Source organism: Moschus berezovskii, chromosome 11 (genome assembly GCF_049115385.1).
Source record: "Moschus berezovskii isolate FMDL1 chromosome 11, NW_MosBer_1.0, whole genome shotgun sequence".
Lineage (NCBI taxonomy): Eukaryota > Metazoa > Chordata > Mammalia > Artiodactyla > Moschidae > Moschus > Moschus berezovskii.
Genome location: NC_142470.1, coordinates 97,139,745 through 97,164,369, shown reverse-complemented (window position 1 = coordinate 97,164,369; position 24,625 = coordinate 97,139,745). Strand labels below are relative to the sequence as shown.

At 46.0% G+C, this 24,625-nt stretch overlaps 1 protein-coding gene across 3 annotated transcripts in view; it reads left to right on the top strand.

Moving 5' to 3' along the window:
* The window catches only part of SFXN5 (sideroflexin 5), a 136,573-nt gene that overhangs the window by 29,869 nt on the left and 82,079 nt on the right, over positions 1 to 24,625 (top strand). For all 3 annotated transcript variants that reach the window (XM_055400360.2, XM_088841571.1, XM_055400359.2), the window contains exons 4-6: positions 14,155 to 14,181; positions 14,697 to 14,751; positions 17,245 to 17,270. In XM_055400360.2, the coding sequence (XP_055256335.1) occupies positions 14,155 to 14,181; positions 14,697 to 14,751; positions 17,245 to 17,270 (108 nt within the window). The remainder of the gene's footprint in view (positions 1 to 14,154; positions 14,182 to 14,696; positions 14,752 to 17,244; positions 17,271 to 24,625) is intronic.

The window sequence follows — 24,625 nt, the reverse complement described above, 5'->3', positions numbered from 1 at the left end:
GCCAATGTGCTGGACAGCAGCCTGCCACATGGAGAGGGGGCAGAGGTGCCAAGAGAGGCAGCCCCTTGGCCAGATGTCCTTGTGAGGGGCCCCTGAAGTGCCGCAAGATGTTGCAGTGCTGGCTAGGCAAGGTCTACCTTCAGGAGTCTGTGTTGCCTGCTGAGTTGGTTGGGAGCAGCCATCAGCAGACAGGGCAAGGCCAGATCTCTTTATTCCCGAGCCAAGTGCTGCCCTCTGGCTGTGGCACTGAGGAGCCCACTGGTGTGACCTGACACGCCCCCCTCTAGGGTAGGGGGTGTTGCTCCGACCCTGGCAACTCCTCATGGACCAGTCAGTGGAGTCCGTCCTCCAGGCCCTTCCTGACCCCAAGTGTGCTCCCAGCACAAACTCCCCTCCAGCCTGGCTTTTCCTCTTGGGACTCTTTCCAGTTTTCAAGAGTTGGGAAATGAGGCCATGTTTCCTCTCTTTGTTCCCTTCAGAAGCTTAAAGCTGCCTGTCCTGTTTTCTGGGCCCGCTTTGTTTTCTATCCCGAAAACTCCCATGTGCCTACAGGCAGCTGGGAGGCCGGGAGGGTGAGGGGGACCTGCACTAGCTGGGGGAGTGTGTGGGGCCTGCACTAGCTGGGGGAGGGTGGGGGGCCTTTACTACCTGGGGGAGGGTGGGGACCCTGCACTAGCTGGGGGAGGGTGGGGACCCTGCACTAGCTGGGGGAGGGTGGGGGGACCCTGCATTAGCTGGGGGAGGGTGGGGGGGCCTGCACTAGCTGGGGGAGGGTGGGGACCCTGCACTAGCTGGGGGAGGGTGGGGACCCTGCATTAGGGTGGGGACCCTGCACTAGCTGGGGGAGGGTGGGGGGCCTGTACTAGGGTGGGGACCCTGCACTAGCTGGGGGAGGGTGGGGGGCCTGTACTAGGGTGGGGACCCTGCACTAGCTGGGGGAGGGTGGGGGGCCTGTACTAGGGTGGGGACCCTGCACTAGCTGGGGGAGGGTGGGGACCCTGCACTAGCTGGGGGAGGGTGGGGGGCCTGCACTAGCTGGGGGAGGGTGAGGGGCCTGCACTTCCTCCCTGTTCTGGCTCCAGTTGGTGATGCCTGCGGCATCCCTCTGGAGGCTGGCAGCACAGTGCTAGAGGTGTGAGTCAAAGGCTCAGCCCCCCTCCCCCTGCCCTCCCGGCTTCCCAGACATCAGGATTGGGCTCTGCAGCAGCTCTCACAGTACCTCCTGGACCTTGTCTACAGAGTCCTGGCCCCCACCAGCTTACACAGCCACAGCAAGAGCGGGTAGGTAGTGACATACTAGCTCAGAATCTGGGGAGCTTCAGGGATCAGAAATTCACAAAGTCCCCATCCCTGGTTCAGGCTGGCCCTGCTCAAGGGTCATGCCGGTGCTGTCTGAAGAGGCTGAGGCTGGTTCTTCACCTCGGTCTGGACGGCAGCCTGTGTGCTCTTGGGCTCTGGGCCTGCCCTGATTGTCCTTTTGCAGGAGTGTGAGTCAGAAGCCTGTGGCTGTGTGCTGATGCCTATGGGTCTGACGCAATGTCTGGGCACCACTGGGTATCTTATCCACTAATTTGTTACCTAATCTGCCCCACAGTTACAATATCCCACCAGGAGGCTACAGCAGATTGAGAGTTTATTCACACCCAATGGCCTTGGTTAGTGGGTGGCTGATATCTCCTCCAGAGACTGTTAACTTGTTGAAAGGTTGCTGTACCAGTGAAAAGTTAGTCCTAAGGATAAAATAAAAGTAAGTACAATTTACTCTTTGGGCTTGACAGGTATATATTTGATGTGCTAGGAACCCTAATAAAGGCTGCAGTTACCAGTTAAACAACAAAGCCATAGATGAGAGCAGAAACGTAAGCCCAGGCAGCTAAGTTTCTGAGTCTTTGCTGTGCTGTGTGCTTTTTATATGCCAGGGCTTTGCTGGGATGGTTTGGTATGGATGGAAATGGGTGGGGTTCAATATAGAAAACCCCATGGTAATGAGTCACCACTCACTGTGAGCTCACCAAGGGCCAGGAGCCATGCTAAATATTTGCACTTTATATGTATTCGCTCAATTAATCTTCACAGAAGCCCTGTTTGATTGGTGCCTATATTGATCCCATTTTACAGGCAAGAAAACTGAGGCTCAGAGAGATTACAAAACTTATCTCAGGTTACATAACTAATGTGTGGTGGGACAGGGACACTGGACCTAGAGGATCCAATGCCCATTTTTCACTCACTGTCTGAAGATAGATTTGGAAGGGAAGGTGATACTCTGGAGTGGAATGTGTGTGCTAACAAACAGGCGGAGTGAGCAGGTGGGATAGAAGTGCCATCAGAGGGGCTTGGCATGTGTGCAAGTCTCATAGCCCCAGTCACACTGTGCGGTCAACCCTGTCAGGTCAGGCCGTGGGCATCTGTGGGGCACCTGGTACGTGAAAGGTGCAGTGGCAGGTGGGCACTGGGAGGTTCCTGCCCTCATGCAGCCAGCTCCCATGCAGGCGCGCACGTAAAGGGGTGGCTGGAGGCAGGAGTTAGGCTGCGGTAGTAGGAATTCAGCAGTGAGAGACTCCTGAGAACACAGGTGCTGAGGAAAGGCTTCGTGGAGGACACAAGCTGTTGGACGTAGAATGTAGAGAGACCCAAGGCATGAGAAGGATGTCCCTGTAAGTTGCAGACGAAGGCTGAGAAGTCGAGTGGAGAGAGAGGGAGAGAGAGTGCATGATGAGAGAGGGAACGAAGATGAGAGAGGAAGTTGGGAGGTTCCAAGCCAGATTGTGGAAGTTTCTGGAATCCAGAGCAGATGCTGGTTGTGTTGTACTGGAGCAAGGGGGGAGCAGGACAGTGGAACTGTGGGTGAATCCTTCTGTGCCAGGTGTATGGAGAGGGATAAGTGCTGAAAGGAAACCAGCCTGGGAGTGACTGGGGTGCTCAGAAGTAAGCAGGCAGAGAGCCACTGTCGACTTCTGAGTGGCAGTTCTGGTCCATCATTCCACATCCCCAGAGGCTGGAAACCAGCCCTCCCTCCTTGGTGCCTGCTCAGCACCCAGCACAGTGTATTGGTTGCCCAGGGGTCCCATGAAGGATGGGTTCTGCCTGCAACTTGCCAAGGAGAAAGGGCAGCTGAGATGTGAGAGATCCTGCCGGTCTCCTCCCCTGGCAGAGCAGAAATGGGGTCAGCTGTGTTTGGGTTTTGCTGAAAATAGCAGAGAAGATACCAGAGAGTTAAAAATACTTGAACGCTGAATCTTCTCTGGGCATCAGCAGGATTGTCTATCAGAAGCTTGACTGACACCCCCCACCCCACTTGCCCTGACCCCTGGCTTCTGGGATCCTGATCAGCACCCAGCACCTCTGGGGCAGCTACAAGCTGACCCTTATTATTAGCACAAAACAGGCAAGTGATCAGTATTAGCTGAAGCATTTGTATGATATGCTGGAAGTGGCACTGGGTATAGCATCTCTGGGCTGAGTCTTGCAGTGGCCTCCTGGATGGTCTTCCTGTTTTGCCTGGGCTCCCTCTGCCCATTCCCAGTATAGCACTCAGAGTGACCTGTGAAACTGCTCCAGGGTTTGTTCCTCTGCCCCAATTTGTTTCTCAGACTCAGCACGGTTGGCCTTTGGGGCTGGGTAATTCTTTGTCGTGGGGGCTGTCCTGTGCACTGTAGGACGTTCAGCAACATCCCTGGTCTACCTACTGTGTGCCAATGGCACCCCTTCCTAATTCATGACAACCAGACATTTCCAAATGGCCCCTGGGTGGAAAATTGCCCTCCTCTTAAGGACCACTCTATAGGAAAAACTCAGAGTAAAAGCCACAGTCCTCAGCACAAACTGCAAAGCCCCAATTCCTCTCTGATCTTACTTCCTACTGCTCTTTCCCTCATTCAGCCCACTTCAGTCACACAGGCCTCCTTGCTGTCCCTCAGATAGGCTGGGGAGGCCCACTCTGCCTCAGGGCCTTTGCATTGGCTGTTCTGCTGGACAAAATAATCTACCAGGTATCTGCATGGCTTACTCCCTCCTTCAGGTATTTTCTCCAAAGCCATCTCAATGAAAACTACCCTGACCACCTTACTAAACATCATCCTACTTGAGAATCTGTCCAGGGAAAGAAAAGTTGGGGGAGCAAAAGAAGGAACCACTGGAACCAGAGGCAGGACAAGAGATGGAATTTTAGGGAGCCATGGCCAGTGAAGGGACCCGAGGACTAGTGATGGAGGACTAGGGATGGGACTTCTGGGGATGGAGGAGGCAGCCTCACTGTCTCTCCCTCCCTTCTTCCAGCCCAACTCCAGCCTAGCCTTTTCTTTTCTGTCTCCTCTGCGACAGAAGCTGTGACCCTGGTCATGTCATCGTGTTCCTGAATGTTTCCCATTCTTCACCCGTTCTTTAGTGAGGACCCCCCTACAATAAATTTTGAAACTCCATCCTTGCTGCCAGCACACTCTCCCTATCCTTACTCTGTTCTACTTTTTCGTGTTTCTTGAAGCACTCATCCTTCTCACATATGAGCAAATTTACTTTTTATTTTTTTTTTATTTTTTGTCTCCACAATCATGTAAGCTCCACAAAACCAGAGATTTCATGTTGTTGTTGTTTTTTTTACTGATATATTCTTAGTGCCTAGAGCAGTGCCCAGCACATAATATATGCTCAATAAATATTTGTTGGATAAATGAATTGTTTTTAATTATCATAATAAGCTTGAAAGTAAGTATTCATATTCCTATATTACAAATGAGGAACTGGAGGCTCAAAAAATTAAGTTGTTGCTGTTTAGTCGCTAAGTTGTGTCCAACTCTTTTGCAACTGCCTGGACTATAGCGCACCAGGCTCCTCTGTTTATGGGATTTCCCAGGCAAGAATACTGGAGTTGGTTGCCATTTCCTTTTCCAGGGGATCTTCCTGACCCAGGGTTTGAACCCGCATCTCCAAGTAAATTGCCCCAAGTCACATGGCTAGCAAGTGGGAGATCTGTAATTCCAATTCACAAAAGAGGGTTTGACTAGAGGCTCCGGCCTCTTAATAGAGAGAAGCTGTGTGTACATGGAAGTCGTGACTGCTCATGTGTGTTGTGTAGCAGAGTGAGGGGGGATATTTGTCTCCTTTTGTCTGTAGAATTGGTCCATCTTTTGCCCCATGTAAATTTGCATTTGTACATATTACCTGGGAGTAACCATGGCAACAAAGTTAATGGTGAGAAATAATAGGATTGGCCCAAATGATGAATTAAGATTTCTTATTGTTTCATGAAGGCATCCTCTGCCTTATAGAAGGATCCCTTTCAGGCTCTGTTTAATTACCTTCTAGAGGTTGTTTTAAATAGGCTCTGTTGTTGCTGCTTCAGAGGTTTGGAGAAGCAGATTGGAAAGAGGGGAGGGGAAGGGGAAGGAGTCAGACTGGGGACAAGGCCTGGGCAGTGACTCCTCCATCTGAGGCCTGAGCACAGGAAGTCTCTGCCCTGAGAAGGAGGAGCTTCTCCCCCTGAAGTTTGTTCGGGGCCCACCCTGTGCCCCTCCCTTGGCCTCTGCACTGTGTTCCTAATAGGTTCAAATGGGACTTAGGCCATTTCTGAAATCAGCAAACGTCTGCATTGTTCCAGCAACCTTTCTCCCAGGCTGTTGCCCCACGTCCTCTGTGTCCTCATTCTCCAAGCTGAGAAATCAAGAAAGGTTGAAAGTCTCACATCCACGCTGCACCAGTAAGTTCCAAGGGATCGGGGCCGTGCATTTTAATGTTCAGCCAGAAGCACAGAGGGAGATGACTGAGCCCAAAGGAGACCAGGTCACACTGAGTAATTGCAGTTTAAAGTGGAGCTGCTATGGTGGGCCGACAGAAGATGCAGGGGGCTCCCTCTCAGTGTGGATGGACTGTCCACTATGTCTCCTTGGCCTCCATCAAATGCTTTCCAGGGTGATCCTTGCTTGTAACCTGTTTGCAGGGTTCGCTCATTAAACTTCAAATTAGCAACTAGCTCTTGGCTTGTGGGTGATATCTGCTGCCATTTCTGCATCCAGCATTCAACTCATGGGTCCAACATGTCCCAGGAAAAACCCCAGACTCAAGAAATCAGGCCCAAGTCCTTGTCCTGGGCTCTCTGAAAGCCAGAATTGGCATCATCAGACCTTGGAGAGACTGGCTTCCATCTCTTGGCTCATTAATTAAAAAAACAAAACAATGTAATTCTAAGGAGTGAGGTGACTTGCACAGGAAGACCAGGCAAGTTAGTGGCTGAGCCAGGCCCCAAATGTGTGACCCTGACTGTTGTTGGTGCAGCCTGGAGATGGGATGAGCCCAAATGAGGTCAGGTCATGACTAGGAAGTTTAGTTTAAGATGGAGCTGTCCTTCCCTTCTCACCCCAAAACCTCCTGAGGTGGGAGCACTTGCAGATGCCATAAGAAGAACCTCAACATGACTTAGTGTTCACTCCTTCCTCTCTCCTGTGGAGAGGCTTCCCTGACATCGTGGGAAGCACTTTCCCCAAACCCCAAATGCATTACTTTGGTTAAGGTTATACTAACTGCTGTAATGAAATGACCTCAAAACACACCAGCTCAAATAAGATAGATGTTTATCTCTTGCCCATGTCATAGTTTAAGTTCCAAGTGGGCAGGTGGCTCAGCAGAGTCAATCAGGAACCCAGGGTCAATCACAGGGTCAATCAGGAACCCAGGCTCCTTCCATCATGTTTCTCCACCATCTCCTTAGGTTCTTCCCTCTGCCTGGCCCAGGCTGAGCTGCAGCCACATTGTTGTTTTGGCTCACAGGCAGGTGATAGAAAGTATAGGTTGGGAGGAGCTAGCTAGGGAAAGGCACAGATGCCACTAAGGGATTCAGTCACATGAATAAGCCTAATTGCAAAGGAGTCTGGGAAATGTAGTACAGCAGGCCAACCACCTGCCCTGCAAAGGAGGCTGGGAAATGTAGTGCAGCAGGTCAGCCACCTGCCTGCTAATTTCTATTACTATGGCAGAAAAGGACATGGGTTTTGTTGGACCATTCACAGTCTATGCCATAGAGGACTATAAAGAGCTGAAAAGTTGTGCATGCTATTTCTATTTTTCTAATGGTTAATCTTAAATTTTTAAGAATTATTTTTGGGTAGGTAACATATGAACAAGGGCTTCCCTGGTAGCTCAATCAGTAAAGAATCTGCCTGCAATGCTGGAGACCTAGATTTGATCCCTGGGTTGAGAAGATCCCCTGGAGGAGGAAATGGCAACCCACACCAGTATTCTTGCCCAGAGAATCCTATGGACAGAGAGAGGAGCCTGGCAGGCTGCAGTTCATGGGGTTGAAAGAGTTCATGAGGTCGCAAGAGTTGAATACAGCTTAGTGACTAAACCACCAACACATGGACGATCTACTGAATGCTAAAGGTATCAAAAGAAAATAGAATATGCAGTGTTTCCCTTTCCCTATCTGCCAATTTCCCACTTCTCCCTAGAGTAAGGATCAGTTTCTTCTGTATCCTGCCAGAGATATCTGCATACATTCATCCGTTCCGTCGCTCAGTCGTGTCCGACTCTTTGCGACCCCATGGACTGCAGCCTACCAGGCTTCTCTGTCCATGGGATTCTCCAGGCAAGAATACTGGAGTGGGTTACCGTTTCTTTCTCCAGGGGATCTTCCCGACCCAGGGATCGAACTCGGGTCTCCCGCATTGGAGGCAGACGCTTTAACCTCTGAGCCACATTTATACTTTTCCTTTAAATGTTATTGATATATTAGTGGTAACTCCAGGGACATTCACTGGAGTAGGGTCATAATAGCAAAAGATGAGAAAGTTACAAAAGGACAAATGTTGTATGATTCTACTTAAATGAAATATCTAGAGTGGTTAAATTCAAAGAAACAAGAGAGTAGAATGGTAGTTCTCTGGACCTGAGGGGAGGAGGATTTGGGAGTTAGTACTTACTGGGTACAATGCAATGCAGGAGACCTGGGTTCAATTCCTTGGTTGGAAAGATCCCCTGGAGAAGGAAATGGCAATCCACTCCAGTATTCTTGCCTGGAAAGTCCCATGGACAGAGGAGCCTGGTGGACTACAATCCATGGGGTTGCAGGAGTCCGACACGACTTAGCGACTAAACAACCACCACCTAAACCACCACTTACTGGGTGCAGAGTTTCAGCTGAGGAAGGTGAAAAAATTCTGGAGATGGGTGGTGGTGATGGCTGTACAACAATGTGAATGTACTTAATGTCACTGAACTTCCACTTAAAAATGGTTAAATGGTATGTTTTATTATTTATATTTTACCACAGTAAAATATTGGAAATAGCTTAAAAGTCCAGTATGCAGGTCAAGAAGCAACAGCTAGAACCAGACATGGAATAATGGACTAGTTCAAAATTGGGAAAGGAGTACGTCAAGGTTGTATATTGTCACCCTGCTTATTTAACTTATGTGCAGAGTACATCATGTGAAATGCTGAGCTGGGTGAAGCACAAGCTGGAATCAAGATTGCCAGGAGAAATATCAATAACCTCAGATATGCAGATGACACCAACCTTATGGAGGAAAGTGAAGAGGAACTGAAGAGCCTTTGATGAAAGTGAAAGAGGAGAGTGAAAAATCTGGCTTAAAATTCAGCATTCAAAAAACTTAAGATCATGGCATCCGGTTCCGTCACTTCATGGCAAATAGATGAGCAACAATGGAAACAGTTACAGACTTTATTTTCTTGAGCTCCAAAATCACTACAGATGGTGACTGCAGCTATGAAATTAAAAGACGCTTGCTCCTTGGAAGAAAAGCTATGACCAACCTAGACAGCATATTACAAAGCAGAGACATTACTTTGAGGGCAAATGTCTATATTGTCAAAGTATGGTTTTACCAGTAGTCATGTATGGATGTGAGAGTTGGACCATAAAGAAAACTGTGCACAGAGAATTGATGTTTTTGAACTGTGGTGTTGGAGAAGACTCTGGAAAGTCCTTTGGACTGCAAGGAGATCAAACCAGTCAATCTTAAAGGAAATCAGCCCTGAATATTCATTGGAAGGACTGATGCTGAAGCTGAAGCTCCAATATTTTGGCCATCTGATACAAAGAACTGACTCATTGAAAAAGACCTTGCTGCTGGAAAAGATTGAAGGCAGGAGGAGAAGGGGACGACAGAGGATGATATGGTTGGATGGCATCATTGACTCAATGGACATGAGTTTCAGCAAGCTCTGGGAGTTGGTGATGGACAGGGAGGCCTGGAGTGCCGCAGTCCATGGGGTTGCAAAGAGTCAAACAAAATTGAGCAACTGAACTGAACTGAACTGAATAGGGTGAAGTTTATATGTTCATTCAATGTTTCTGTTAGGAAGAATAAGATTGCTCTCTATGCTCTGATGTGGAAAGATGTCCAGATTATACCAGATGCCTTAAGGGACAGAACAGTGTGAACTGGTGTGCCAGCATTTAGAGATGTGTGCATAGGGATTTGGGTGGGGATTATGGAACCAGACAGCCTGGGTTCAAATCCCAGTGCTACTGTGGGACTTTGGGCAAATCCCTGAACCTCTCAGTGCCTCAGTTTCCACATCTATAGAATGGGAGATACACTACACCCTGCCGCAGAGGGTTGTTGAGAAGATTAATAAGTTATGATGCACAAAGCTCTCAGAAAGATGTTTGACACATAACACTTGTTCACTAAATGTGAGTGGATGAATGAAGATGAATGAAGGAATCTAAGTCACAGATCATAACCTGGAGTTCTGGCGCCACCTGTGAGAACTTGGGTGTGGCTGAGCTTTGCTTTTCTCATCTGTCTTATGGAAACAGTTTTCTGAGTGTGAGACTCAAATAGTTAACGGGGCCATTACCTCTTACCTGTGGTACTAGCCTGCCCACACCGTGAGTGTGGGTGTCATTGTGGGGAGGGAATGTGTCTGTGAGCTCTGGGCTCCTGGTCTTACCTGCTGACATCCCTGCTGCACTTCTGCCTTTGCTGCTGAGCCAGCACCTGCCTGAGTCTCCCATCGCTGGGTGGGGGTGGAGGAGGAAGCCCTTAAACTTGAGGGACACAGTTGCAGCCATGGGTTGCAAGTGTTCCTTGGCTAGTCTTCCTGGGGAGGGGGAGAAGGAACAGGTGCTGGGGGAGCGCATCTGCTGCCCAGCTGCAAAGGGAGGTTCTGGGACCTCAGGTGACGTCAGCCGAGGTCCTCTTCCTCTTCTCGTGCCTCAGGTCTGCTGTCAGCCTGGCCAGACCAGACGTCAGTCTGCTCCAGAGAACAGGGGGCACACGAGTCTGGAGGCCAGGAGGCCTGGGTGCTCGTCCTCGTCCTGCCACCAGGCCTCTGGAACCAGGACTGAGTCACTCAGTCTCTCTGAGATGAGTTGCTTTGATGCAGTCTACTCACCACACAGGCATGCTGTAGGAATGAAACAACCGAGATGAATTTATTTTGAGAAATAATTAAGTTCTTTGAAAAATACTGCTCATTTGACTGACTTCCCCTTTATGTTAGGCATTTATGGAGCATGATCCATGGGCCAAGTATTCAGATATACATACGTGTCTCAGTGAACTTCTGTGTTGGTCAGTGTAAGCCAAGTGCTGTAACAAAAACCCCTGGATTGGGGCCTTAGACAGTAAGGTCTGTTTCTCACTCATGTCAGAGTCCAGTGCCACCCAGGGACTCAAGCACATGCCGTTGTCCAGGAGCCAGGCTCCTTTCACCTTATAGCTTTACTGTCTTCTAGGGCCTCACTGTCCTCCAATGGCTCCTCTGTGGGAGGCTTTGGGGCCAAGTCTGGAAATGGTGAACTTCATTTCTACCTGCAGCCCATCAGCTGGCACCTGGTCATGTGAGCCCACCTGAGCATGGGGAGGCTGGAAAGCATAGACTTAGCTGTGTACCCAAAGGGAAATGCCAGCTGCTGGGAGCATCAAGCATAGTCCTTACAACAATCTATTGTTTGATGGAGAAACTGAGGCATGGAGGCAAAGTAACTTGCCCAGGGTCACATATCCAGTAGGTGATAGGAATGTAGACTATTGGTTCTAATGCCTGCTCTTTACACTGTCCTTTAATGTCTTAGATCAGTGTTTTCAGCCCAGGCTGTTCATCAGGCGGGGGATCTTTTTCTTTATTTATAAGAATTGTATGAAGACATCATAGTTTAAAAAAAAAATAGGTTTGCTGTGTGCACGACTCTGGGAGATGCTGTGGCCGGCACTCAGAGGCAGGACCCTGCTCCAAGGATCTGGGCTGTGACCCCACAGGGTGAGGGGACACGGATGTAGGGGATTGTGACTTGGGGTGGAGAGCCTGGGGTGTCAGGAGTTTGTGCCCAGGGCCTGGTGTCACACCTGGTTTGGTGCTGGGACTTGGTGGGTTGCCCTTCAGCAAGGCACTCTGAGCAACGAAAGATCAACCTTTTGTCATTTTTTTACTTCTCTGCTGTTATGCTCTCACACGCTGTCTTTGGCTAACAGTGATTCTACATTTGGTTTTTCTTTCTTTAGTCCCCTCTGTTCCTCAATTATAATTAAAAAAAAATCTACTGCCTCTAATCTTTCTGGATATGGAATAGCAGACAATCAAATATGTTTGAAATGTATCTAAAATCAGAGTGATTAGACTGTGAATTAGACTTAAGGACTCGACTGTTAGTAAAAGCATAAACTTTAGTACAGATGGTCCTTGACTTATGATGGCTCAACTTACAGTTTACGGACTTGATGATGATTTGAAAATGATATGCATCCAGTAGAAACTGTACTTTGAATTGTGACTATTGATCTTTTCCTAGCTAGCGATGCATGGTCTGATACCCTCTTGTGATGCTGGACAGTGAGCCGCAGTTCCCAGTCAGCCACAAGATCAAGGGGGGAACCACCAAAATACTTAGAACCATTCTGTACCCATACAACCAGTCTGTTTTTCACTTTCAGTACAGTATACAATGAATTACATGAGATATTCAGTACTATATTATAAAATAGCCTCTGTGTTAGATGATTTTGCTCAACTGTAGGCAAATGTAAATGTTCTGTGCTCTTTTAAGATGGGCCAGGCTAAGCTATGATGTTGAGTAGGTTTGATGTATTAATATTAAGTGCATTTTTGACAATGATAATTTCAACTTACAATGGGTTTCAGTTCAGTTCAGTTCAGTTCAGTCGCTCAGTCGTGACCGACTCTTTGGAACCCATGAATCATAGCACGCCAGGCCTCCCTGTCCATCATCAACTCCCAGAGTTCACTCAAACTCATGTCCATCGAGTCGGTGATGCCATCCAGCCATCTCATTCTCTGTTGTCCCCTTCTCCTCCCGCCCCCAATCTCTCCCAGCATCAGAGTCTTTTCCAGTGAGTCAACTCGTCACATGAGGTGGCCAAAGTATTGGAGTTTCAGCTTTAGCATCAGTCCTTCCAATGAACACCCAGGACTGATCTCCTTTAGAATGAATGGACTGGTTGGATCTCCTTGCAGTCCAAGGGACTCTCAAGAGTCTTCTCCAGCACCACAGTTCAAAAGCATCAATTCTTCAGTGATCAGCTTTCTTCACAGTCCAACTCTCACATCCATACATGACCACGGGAAAAACCATAGCCTTGACTAGACGGACCTTGATTGGCAAAGTAATGTCTCTGCTTTTTAATGTGCTTTCTAGGTTGGTCATAACTTTCCTTCCAAGGAGTAAGCATCTTTTAATTTCATGGCTGCAATCAGCATCTGCAGTGATTTTGGAGCCCAAAAACATAAAGTCTGACACTGTTTCCACTGTTTCCCCATCTATTTCCCATGAAGTGATGGGACCAGATGCCATGATCTTTGTTTTCTGAATGTTGAGCTTCAAGCCAACCTTTTCACTCTCCTCTTTCACTTTCATCAAGAGGCCTTAGAGTTCCTCTTCACCCTCTGCCATAAGGGTGGTGTCATCTGCATATCTGAGGTTATTGATATTTCTCCCAGCAATCTTGATTCCAGCTTGTGCTTCTTATTGGGACATAACTTTATTGTAAGTAGCAGAAAATCCATATGTCAATTTTATAACTCTATTATTGCTACCTAGTAGCATTCTGCAGCTTAATTTATATCCCAGATGACATTGCCATATGAATGAAGCATAGCCATTCCATTATAAGACTTTCAACATCAATGCTTACCTGGTTGCCCCTCTTACCTCATACCCTTCTTGATCCACTAAAGATGCACTAGCCCTTCATTTGCCCACAGTGTACATTTTTACTTGCCATATTTTCTTGATTCCAAAGGTTATTTTATCATATATTATCATCTCTTAAATGTGGTGAATCTTTTAACTGATGGACATCAGGGTATTATGCCATAGTTTTCTTTCTTAGTGGCACAATTAGTATATCTTAGGATAAATGATGTCTTAGAGTCAATGAAATACAGTATTTTTTATCATTTGAAGAAATAGACAAATTGTCCTGTTCCTGTAGCCTGTCCCCACACTGTCCTGGAAGAGACAACCTCCTCATTCATGTGAAAGTGCACCCTTCTTGTAACAAAAATAAAAATAATAGTATCCATAAGATTTAGCATTGTAAAACACCTGCTGTGTGTCCAGCACTGCTCTGGGCACTTTTCATATGCCTCTTCAACAATGTTAGAGCCCAGCTATTATCCCCATTTTACAGATGAGGAAATTGAGGCTCAGAGGTAGAAGTGACAAATCCAGGGATCCAAGCAGTCTGTCTAGCTCTGAAAAATTATGCCGTGCAGTCTCTTGTGATTCTGGGAGACAGCTGAAGTATCTACCTAATGAAATGAAATGAAGGTACTGAAATGAAAAGTATCTTCATTTAAATCAGGGCTTCTTACCTATCTATACCTTAAAATGAACTAGGGAGTGTTAGGAACATGGTGGAAGAATTCTTCAGGTAATTTTGCAGCACAGTCAGAGTTGAGATCCCTTGGTTTAAATAGTCTGGGTGAGTCCCCCCAGCTCTGCTCTTCTGGGATTCCTGGCCTTCCTTCCAGGTGATGCTACCCGCCCCGAGTCCAGGGAAGCTGGGGCAACCAGGGGTAGTTGGTTGCCTCTAAACAGCCTGAGCCTCTAAAGCCCTTTGAGATGGAGCCCCTGGTTAGAAAATGGGGCTTTGAGACCTTAAACTAATATGTGCTTTTAATCTTTGTTCCTTCTTTTCTTTCCCTTTCTTTTTCTGCCTTCCTCCTTTCCAGCTCTGGAGCGCACAGAAAATCAAGCAGGTAATTCCATTTTGGATTTCTTTCCTTCGTTCCCTTCTGCTGACCTCTAAAACCCTGCCCTGCCCCACCCGACTCCACCCCACCCCACTCCACCCCACCCCTTCCTTCTTGCTCTGCACCCAGGCCTGAATCTCTGAAGACTAGCGCTCAGGTCAGCCTGCCTTTCCCGGGCCCCTGGGCTCCTTCCCTGTGGGTTCTTTTCAAGAATCCTTGTTGTGTTTCTTGTGCGCAGGGCATGGGGGACAGAAGGCCTGCAAGGCAGACGTGGTCTGCTGTGCCTGCATTCAGTTTGAGCGTTTGTCAGGAGGGGAAGCTCCGCCTGTGGCCCATGTTTGGTTTTTTCTTGCCCCAAACGGTAGGGAGGACTGACCAGCCACAAGGCCAGGTGGGGTATAGCTACAGGCCACCGGAGTCTCCCGGGGGTGGGGGGCTCCCTCGCCTCCTCCCCTCTCTCCTCCCATGTCCCTTCTCCCTCCCCAGCTGTCACCTTGTGCTCTGTTCCCTGCTCTTGGCAGGCTATTCTACACCCGGACACCAACGAGAAGATCTTCATGCCTTTTAGAATGTCAGGTAAGCCCTTGGGACCCTGTGGTTCTTCTCAATTTGGGCCGCTTATGAGGGTCACAGCTCCAAGGGCATCCAGATGTTGCATCCTTTTACACACATGGCCACACTTGCACCTGCATGGTCATTTTGGCTCAACTGTACAAGGCTGGTCAACCTGTGGAGCTTTTGAAATGTGTCTGTCTGTCTTTTCCGCCTGAGCAATTGGGATGGAGTTGAGGCATCCACAGGTAAATCTGGTGCCCCCACCCCAGGCTGATACACCGCTCACTTAGTGGCAGCTTCAGGGTGATGTTTGTTAGGACAGGCCCTGCCTTCCGTGAGTCACTTCTCTCTTACCTATGCAGTATGCCTTCTCTCTTACCTCTTACAGTATGCCTTCCTTCCAAGCCCTGCTCCCTGCACAGCAGTTAATCCCCAGTCTAACTCCCTTGTCTCTGATCCTACTTTTAACCTGCCCTCTGCATGTACGCACTGAGTTTGCACCACTACACACACAGGGAGGCAGATTCCCATTTCACGGAGACCAGAGGGCAGAGGGGGCAATGGGAGAATGTGTCTAAGATCCCTGCCCCCAGGAAGCCCCCACCCTGTGGCCACTAGAGGGACAGCTCTGTGTACAGCTTGAAAGTGAAAGTGAAAGTTGCTCAGTCATGTCCACCTCTTTGTGACCCCATCGACTATATGGTCCACGGAATTCTCCAGGCCAGAATACTGGAGTGGGGAGCCTTTCCCTTCTCCGGGGAACTTCCCAACCCAGGGATCAAACCTAGGTACCAGCTGAGTCACAAGGGAAGCCCAAGAATACTGGAGTGGGTAGCCTATCCCTTCTCCAGGGGATCTTCCCGACCCAGGAATTGAAGCAGGGCCTCCTGCATTGCAGGTAGATTCTTTTCCAGCTGAGCTACGCACAGCTTATGTACAGCTTGCTGCTGCTGCTGCTGCTAAGTCACTTCAGTCGTGTCCGACTCTGTGTGACCCCATAGACGGAAGCCCACCAGGCTCCTCTGTCCCTGGGATTCTCCAGGCAAGAACACTGGAGTGGGTTGCCATTTCCTTCTCCAATGTGTGAAAGTGAAAAGTGAAAGTGAGGTCAGTCAGTCGCGTCTGACCGTTAGCGACCCCACAGACTGCAGCCTACCAGGCTCCTCCATCCATGGGATTTTCTAGGTACAGCTTAGTGGCCTAGAAAGCCCTTGCCTGTACACTGGCTGGGGCCGGCATGGTTACCCTGCCTCCAGTCTTGAGAGGCTAAGGTCCTTGTCCAGAGTCACAAAGCAGAGGCCAGTCTCACACCAGTGTGCTGATGCCTCCTCCATGCCATTTCCCAGGGTGATTGAGTGTACCCCCACCCCTGACTTGCAGGGTGGGTGGGAGGGTTGCTGACTGCTGCCTTGGGAAACCCCACCAGGGGATGATCTCAGTCCAGAAGGTGAGTCAGTTCCCCACCGTCAGAGAGCCTGACGTCATGAGGGTGGGAGAATATAGCCAGCCATGTGATATCATTGTGTAAACCGGGGCAGTTAGTGCCCAGTGACCCTGGCTTGGCCGTGAGGAACTCGAAGGCAGCGAAGGTTCTTGTAGCCGTGGCTATGGGTGTTCCCCAGTACCTGTGTGGGGCCATAGCAGGCTCTCCCCCTGAGACAAACTTATCCTGCAATTCTCTGCTCAGCCTTTGGGCCTCTCCCCAGAGGTGCGGGTAGGGGAGTGGTGGCTCATGTGTATGCATACGCAGGAGACCAGCGTTTGCTCTAGAAGTAACCCATACAAGTGTGCTTCCCTGCTGCTCGGCCACCAGCTAACTGGCTGCAGGAAGCTAGAGGCTGGGACAGGAGGATGCCCACCTACAGCAGTGAGGGTGAAGGAGGGAGACTTGTCATAGTCCGGGGGCCGTGAGCAGTGATGGGATGGTGTCCAGGGCCCAGCTGCACCGCACGCAAGCCCTTTCCTGATCTATCAAAGATGTCCAGCCAGGGCCCTAGAGATTCAAAGAGCTCTGGCACGAAGTCTCCCTGGCATCTCCCTACCCACACATCTCAGGTGGGTAGAGAATGCCCTTTCCAGTAATGGTCATGATACCAAGAAAGTAAGGGTATGTTTTAGAAAGACAAGATGAGGGAAGATGGAGGACATTCCGGGGCCTTCAGAGACACAGGTGAGTGTGGGCAGGGCCGTGGGGCCTCATGGAGGAAATCATGGGAGGGCCACCAAGTGCAGAGTGCCAGTGCCCCAGCCATGGGTGACCCCCTTCAGGAGTGGGGCCCCTGGTTTTGGAGCAGAATGAGAACTGAGGGGGAACAACACAGGGGAGCCCTCTGTCCTGGGGAGGGCTGAGCTGGGAGAAGGCCTGGGGGCCGGAGATGCCTCCTGCTTACCTGACCTGAGCCCTTTCCTTGGGGCCACTGCTAAGATCAAGGTCAGGAGTCTCTCTGGCATCTCGGTCGAAAGGCAGGTGGGACAGAGGATTATACAGCTTGACTTATCTCTGTCCTCTCACAGGTTACATTCCTTTTGGGACGCCAATTGTAAGTATTACCTTCAAAGGGTTTTCTTTTCTAAAATGTTTTTTAATGTATAGCTTTACATCACCATTCATAAATATTTGAGTGAGTTGCTGATTTAGGATAAATTCCTGCAGGGGAATTATTGTAGAAAGCATCATGTATTTCTTTTTAATTCTCTTGATGTGTGTTCTCAAACCTCTTCTCGTAGATTGTCAGTAATTAGGACTTGCTGGTTTGATTATAGGGAAGTTTTTCCAGGGAGCTTGGGAAGTCAGAAGGTAAGGATACCTTCTGAAAGCTGAAGAACTCAGCATTATTTTTGTTCAGTTTTGAAACTGAGATTAAGTTTATTCAATTTTTTTTTATATTGGAGTAAAATGAATGTACAGAAAGGTTGCATTTGTCATAAATGTACAGCTTGATAAATTTTCACAAAGTGAGCTCAACAGAGTAAACCTCACTTAGATAAACAGCATTATCAGCACCTCAGAAAGCTCTCATGAACCCCTCTCAGTCACTATCCTCACAGGGAACCACTTTTATGATTTCCTTCATTGTATTCTCATTTTGTCTGTTATCAAACTTTATATAAATGGAATCACTTATATAAATTTATTTTTGGGGTGGCTTGGCTTCCCTCGTTCAGCTGTTTATGAGCGTTATTGTTATATGTAGTATTAACTTGTTCTAGTTCATTGCTGCGTAATATTCCACTACACATCTTCATTTCTCTTACATTTTACCTAGGAGGCCAAAGAGATAACAGCTAAGTGCAATATGTGATCCTAGAATTGGGACTGGGTTCAGGGCAGGTGTATGTGTAAAATGATATTGCAGTTTCTTATAAAATTAAACATATGCTTACAGTGTGAGTCAGCAATCCGACATTTAGATATTTACTTTAAGAGAAGTGAATACCCATGTCCGTACACAATCTATACATAAATGTTTGTAGTAACTTTTTTCATATTAGCCTAAACTGATGGCCAAGATGGCCAATGGATGTTAAAACCATTAGGTGAAAAATGATTAGGAACAGGATATTTACCTAGTCTAAAATTTCCTATTTACTTCATAAATATCATTCTATATTTATTAATTTATAGCCTTCTGTAAATAAGGATCTTCCCTTCTGCCTCCCACTTTCATGTTTTTTAAAATTATCAGTATTGTCTTATTATATTTTTTGTGTTCCATGGATAATAATTTACTTTTGTCATTATTCATTTTTATATAAAAATTGTGCCAAATTTGACCAGTAGAGACCCTTAAGGCAATTTTTCTGTGCATTTGACATGACATGTTTTTTATTCTTTGAATATGTACTTCAATACTTGCTGGCACAATGTATGGATATTCCAAACTCATCTTGTAGTTTCTCTGCTCTGGACCTGGGCTCATCCATTTCTCCAAAGAGCCTGACTCCCTTCAGAGGGGAATGGTATTTAGAAACCAAAGTCTAGCCATCTAGGTGTGTTCACTGTGCTCATCGTCACTGGAGTGTCATTGTTTCTAGGCCCTCTTAGCAGACAGATCCAGGACATGCAACTTTTTAAAAATCATAACTTCAGACTAATATGTCTAATTCCAATCCAACATCTCAGAGTTAATCCCCTCCTTCCATTCCATATCTACAATCTTTCTTCTCCCTGAATGAGAATACAACAATGTATTTATTCAGTTACAAAATCTTGTATATACAAATAAAAGAATTTCAGAATTTCTGCATTAATGCCACTCAAACATATATTGATCCACCAAAATGTATTAAATAAACCTCAAGATTGCTTTGAAGCTCTTTTTGTCCATTGAATAGATCCTACCTATAGAGCATATAGTTAGAGCACTGTGTTCAAAAGTTATTTGAATTATTTTCTTCTGTGTGTATATGTTATTTATTTGAGATACAGTTAGGTTTATTTGTTTCTGTTGCCATTGAATTTCAGATGTTTCCCTATTCTTATTGATTTATTTTTGAAACTATATAAAATATCAACATAATTCAAAAGTCAAAGCTGTATTGTGTGCTGTGTGCTAAGTCGTTTCAGTCGTGTCCAACTTTTTGTGACGTACCAGTTCCTCGGTCCATGGGATTCTCCAGGCGAGAATACTGGAGTGGGTTGTCATTTCCTTCCCTAGCAGGTCTTCCCTTCCAGGGATTGAACCTGTGTCTCTTATGCCTCCTGCATTGGGAGGCAGGCTCTTTACCACCTAGCTATATTAAAAAGGCATAATACAATTCCATTTCCCTCTCTAACCCTTCATGGGAGGTCCTTCCCACTCATCCTCTCTAAGTAAATAATCTTATGCTTCTATCTCTTTTGGTAAAAATAAGCAAATGCAAATATATTTTCCTTTGTTTTTTATAAAAGGTAGCATACTATATAACCCTTTTGTCTAATATTTTTTTCACTTAATGACATACCTTGGAAATCACAGTATATCACTTTTTAGAGATCTTCCTCATTCTTTTTTTTTTCAATAGCTGCATAACAATATACTACATGGAAGTACCATAATTTATTCAACTATTTTCTTACATGGCTGCCATGGTGGCTTAGACAATAAAGAACTGCCTGTAGTGTGGGAGACCCTAAGTTCAATCCCTGGGTTGGGAAACCCTGCAGAAGGGAATGGCCTCCCACTCCGGTATTTTCTTACATATGGACATTTAGATTGTTTCCACTATTTTGCCAATATGAATAACGCAAGAATAGATACTCTTGTACATATGTGTTTTGATATTGTTGGAAATATACATTAAGGGTAAATTCGTAGCTTTTCTGTAAGGAGTAATGAAATAGTCATTTCTGGCAATACTGAGCAAGAAAAAAGAAAGAGGATACAAATGAACAATACTAGGACTAAAAGATAGAATAATTAAAGCTATAATAGAAGTTTAAAAGATCAGAATGCACTGAGCAATCTGAGGCGGGAAATTTAAAGACTTAGAAAAGATGGATACATTTCTAAAAAAATATAGATTACCAAAAACTGTCTAACAAGATGAAATACAGGATTTGAAAAGACCTGTAAAGAGAAAGAAATTAGATCAGTTGCTTAAAATATATGCACCAAAGAAGTAACAAACAAACCAGAACTTACCACTGGGCTCCTATGATCTTTCAGGTGAATACACTCAAAGGAATAACCAAATTCAATCTTTACAAAACTCTTTAAAGAGAATAAAAAAGAGGAAATGTTCTCCAATTCATTTACGAGGCACTTTGAGACCAATACCAAATAAGTAGATATAAGAAAGAAAAATTTTAGGCCAGTATCACTTATGAAATTATACATAAATAGTCTAAATGAAATAATAACAAGTTGAATCCAGCAATGTATTAAAATATATCATATAATATTTACCCAAAATGGTAACATTCAGTTCAGTTCAGTTCAGTTCAGTCGCTCAGTCATGTCCGACTCTTTGCGACCCCATGAATCACAGCACGCCAGGCCTCCCTGTCCATCACCAACTCCCGGAGTTCACTCAAACTCGTGTCCATCAAGTCGGTGATGCCATCCAGCCATCTCATCCTCTGTCGTCCCCATCTCCTCCCACCCCCAATCCCGCCCAGCATCAGAGTCTTTTCCAGAGAGTCAACTCATCACATGAGGTGGCCAAAATATTGGAGTTTCAGCTTTAGCATCAGTCCCTCCAATGAACACCCGGGATTGATGTCCTTTAGAATGGACTGGTTGGATCTCCTTGCAGCCCAAGGGACTCTCAAGAGTCTTCTCCAGCACCACAGTTCAAAAGCATCAATTCTTCAGCGAACAGCTTTCTTCACAGTCCAACTCTCACATCCATACATGACCACGGGAAAAACCATAGCCTTGACTAGATGGACCTTGGTTGACAAAGTAATGTCTCTGCTTTTTAATATGCTATCTAGGTTGGTCATAACTTTCCTTCCAAGGAGTAAGTGTCTTTTAATTTCCTGGCTGCAATCAGCATCTGCAGTGATTTTGGAGCCCAAAAACATAAAGTCTGACACTGTTTCCACTGTTTCCCCATCTATTTCCCATGAAGTGATGTGACCAGATGCCATGATCTTCGTTTAGAGAATGTATTAATGTAGTTCATCACCTTAACAAATTGAAGGAGAAATGATAACTTAGATACAGAAAAATCATTTGATACAATATAACTCCATTTATAAGTTTTTAAAAAATTTAGATCTAGAAGGGAGTTTCGTTAACTCAATAGAACATTGGTCAAAAAAGAGAAAAACAACCAAACCCCATAGCAAGTACTATTCTTTAAAACATTTTTTTATTTGGAGGGTAATTGCTATTTTGTGTCGGTCTCTGATGTACAAATTTCATCAAGAGGCTTTTGAGTTCCTCTTCACTTTCTGCCATAATGGTGGTGTCATCTGCATATCTGAGAATACTGATATTTCTCCCGGCAATCTTGATTCCAGCTTGTGCTTCCTCCAGCCCAGCGTTTCTCATGAGGTACTCTGCATAGAAGTTAAATAAGCAGGGAGACAATATACAACCTTGACGTAGTCCTTTTCCTATTTGGAACCAGTCTGTTGTTCCATGTCCAGTTTTAACTGTTGCTTCCTGACCTGCATACAGGTTTCTCAAGAGGCAGGTCAGGTGGTCTGGTATACCCATCTCTTTCAGAATTTTCCACAGTTTATTATGATCCACACAGTCAAAGGCTTTGGCATAGTCAATGAAGCAGAAATAGATGTTTTTCTGGAACTCTCTTGCTTTCTCCATGATCCAGCGGATGTTGGCAATTTGATCTCTGGTTCCTCTGCCTTTTCTAAAACCAGCTTGAACATCACATCACTTCATGGGAAATAGATGGGGAAACAGTGGAAACAGTGTCAGACTTTAATTTTTTGGGCTTCAAAATCACTGTGGATGCTGATTGCAGCCATGAAATTAAAAGACGCTTACTCCTTGGAAGGAAAGTTGTGACCAACCTAGATAGCATATTAAAAAGCAGAGACATTACTTTGCCAACCAAGGTCCGTCTAGTCAAGGCTATGTTTTTCCAGTGGTCATGCATGGATGAGAGAGTTGGACTGTGAAGAAAGCTGATCACCGAAAAATTGATGCTTTTGAACTGTGGTGTTGGAGAAGACTCTTGAGAGTCCCTTGGACTGCAAGGAGATCCAACCAGTCCATTCATTCTAAAGGAGATCAGTCCTGCGTGTTCATTGGAAGGACTGATGCTAAAGCTGAAACTCCAATATTTTGGCTACCTCATGCGATGAGTTGACTCACTGGAAAAGACCCTGATGCTGGGAGGAATTGGGGGCAGGAGGAGAAGGGGACGGCAGAGAACGAGATGGCTGGATGGCATCACCGACTTGATGGACATGAGTTTGAGTGAAATCTGGGAGTTGATGATGGACAGGGAGGCCTGGCATGCTGTGATTCACGGGATTGCAAAGAGTCGGACATGACTGAGTGACTGAACTGAACTGAACTGATATACAACAACATGAATCAGCTTTAAGTACACATATGTCCCTCCCTCTTGAGCTCCCCTCCTACCCCAGCCCCTCCCAGCCCTCTAGGTCATCACAGAGCACGGAGCCGAGTTCCCTGAACTCCACAGATGCTTCCTGCTAGCGATCTATTTTACACGTGGTAGTGTATATATGTCAATGCTACTGTCTCAGTTCATCTCCTTCCCTTGCTGTGTCTACAAGTTCATTCTCTACGTCTGTGTCTCTACTCCTGCCCTGGAAATAGGTTCATCAATACCATTTTTCTGGATTCCATATATATTCGCTAATATACAATATTTGTTTTTCTCTTTCAAACTTACTTCACTCTGTATAACAGGTTGTAGGTTCAGCCACCTCACTTTAACTGATTCAAATTCATTCTGTTTTATGAATGAGTAATATTCCATTGTGGGACTTCCCTGGTGGCTCAGTAGTAAAGAGTCTACCTGCCAATGCAGGACATGTGGGTTCACTCCCTGGGTCGGGAAGATCCCCTGGAGAAAGAAATGGCAACCTACTCCAGTATTCTTGCCTGGGGAATCCCATGGACGGAGGAGCCTGGTAGGCCACGGTCCATGGGGTCATAAAAGGGTTGGACATGACTTAACGACTAAACAACAACAACATTCTATTGTATATATGTACCACAACTTCTTTATCCATTCATCTATTGACGGACATGTTGTTTCCATGTCCTAACTATCACAAATAGTGCTACTGTGAAAATTGGGACACAGGTATCTTTTTGAATTATTGTTTTCTCAGGGTATATGCCCAGTAGTGAGATTGCTGGGTCATATGGTAGTTTTATTCCTAGTTTTTCAAGGCTCCATACAGTTTTCCATAGTGGCTGTATCAATTTATGTTCTCACCAATAGAGCAAGAAGGTTCCCTTTTTTCCACATCCTCTTCAGCATTTATTATTTGTAGATTTTTCTGATGATGGCCATTCTGACTGGTGTGAGGTGATATCTCACTGTAGTTTTGATTTGCTTTTCTTAATAATGAGCAATATTGAGCAACTTTTCATGTGTTTGTTGGCCATCTGTATGTCTTCTTTGGAGAAATGTCTGTTTAAGTCTTCCACCCATTAATTTTTTTAAAATTGGAGGATATTGCTTTACAATATTATGTTGGTTTCTGTTGTACAACGATGTAAATCAACCATAAGTATATATATATTCCCTCCCTCTTAAGGTTCACCCATTATTTGATTGAGTTGTCTGTGGCAAGTACCATTCTTAAAGATGAATCAAATAAAGGTAAAATCTTAATGTCTGGGACAGAGTAAGAATGTTTGACAATAGTGCTTCTATCTGTCATTTTCCTAAGAGACTAACAAGTGGAATAAGACATGAAAAATGTTAGGATTGGAAAGGAATAAACACAAGTATTCATGAGAATAGGCAAACTATTGGAACTACTATTTTATAAGATTTCTGGATGTAGGACAAATATATAAAATCATTGCTGTATGCCTATAGTTCAGTTCAGTTCAGTCGCTCAGTCACGTCCGACTCTTTGTGACCCCATGAACTGCAGCACGCCAGGCTTCCCTGTCCATCACCAACTCCTGGAGTCCACCCAAACCCATGGCCATCGAGTCGGTGATGCCATCCAACCATCTCATCCTCTGTCGTCCCCTTCTCCTCCCGCCCCCAATCCCTCACAGCATCAGAGTCTTTTCCAGTGAGTCAACTCGTCACATGAAGTGGCCAAAGTATTGGAGTTTCAGCTTCAACATCAGTCCTTCCAATGAACACCCAGGACTGATCTCCTTTAGGATGGACTGGTTGGATCTCCTTGCAGTCCAAGGGACTCTCAAGAGTCTTCTCCAACACCACAGTTCAAAAGCATCAATTCTTCAGCACTCAGCTTTCTTTATAGTCCAACTCT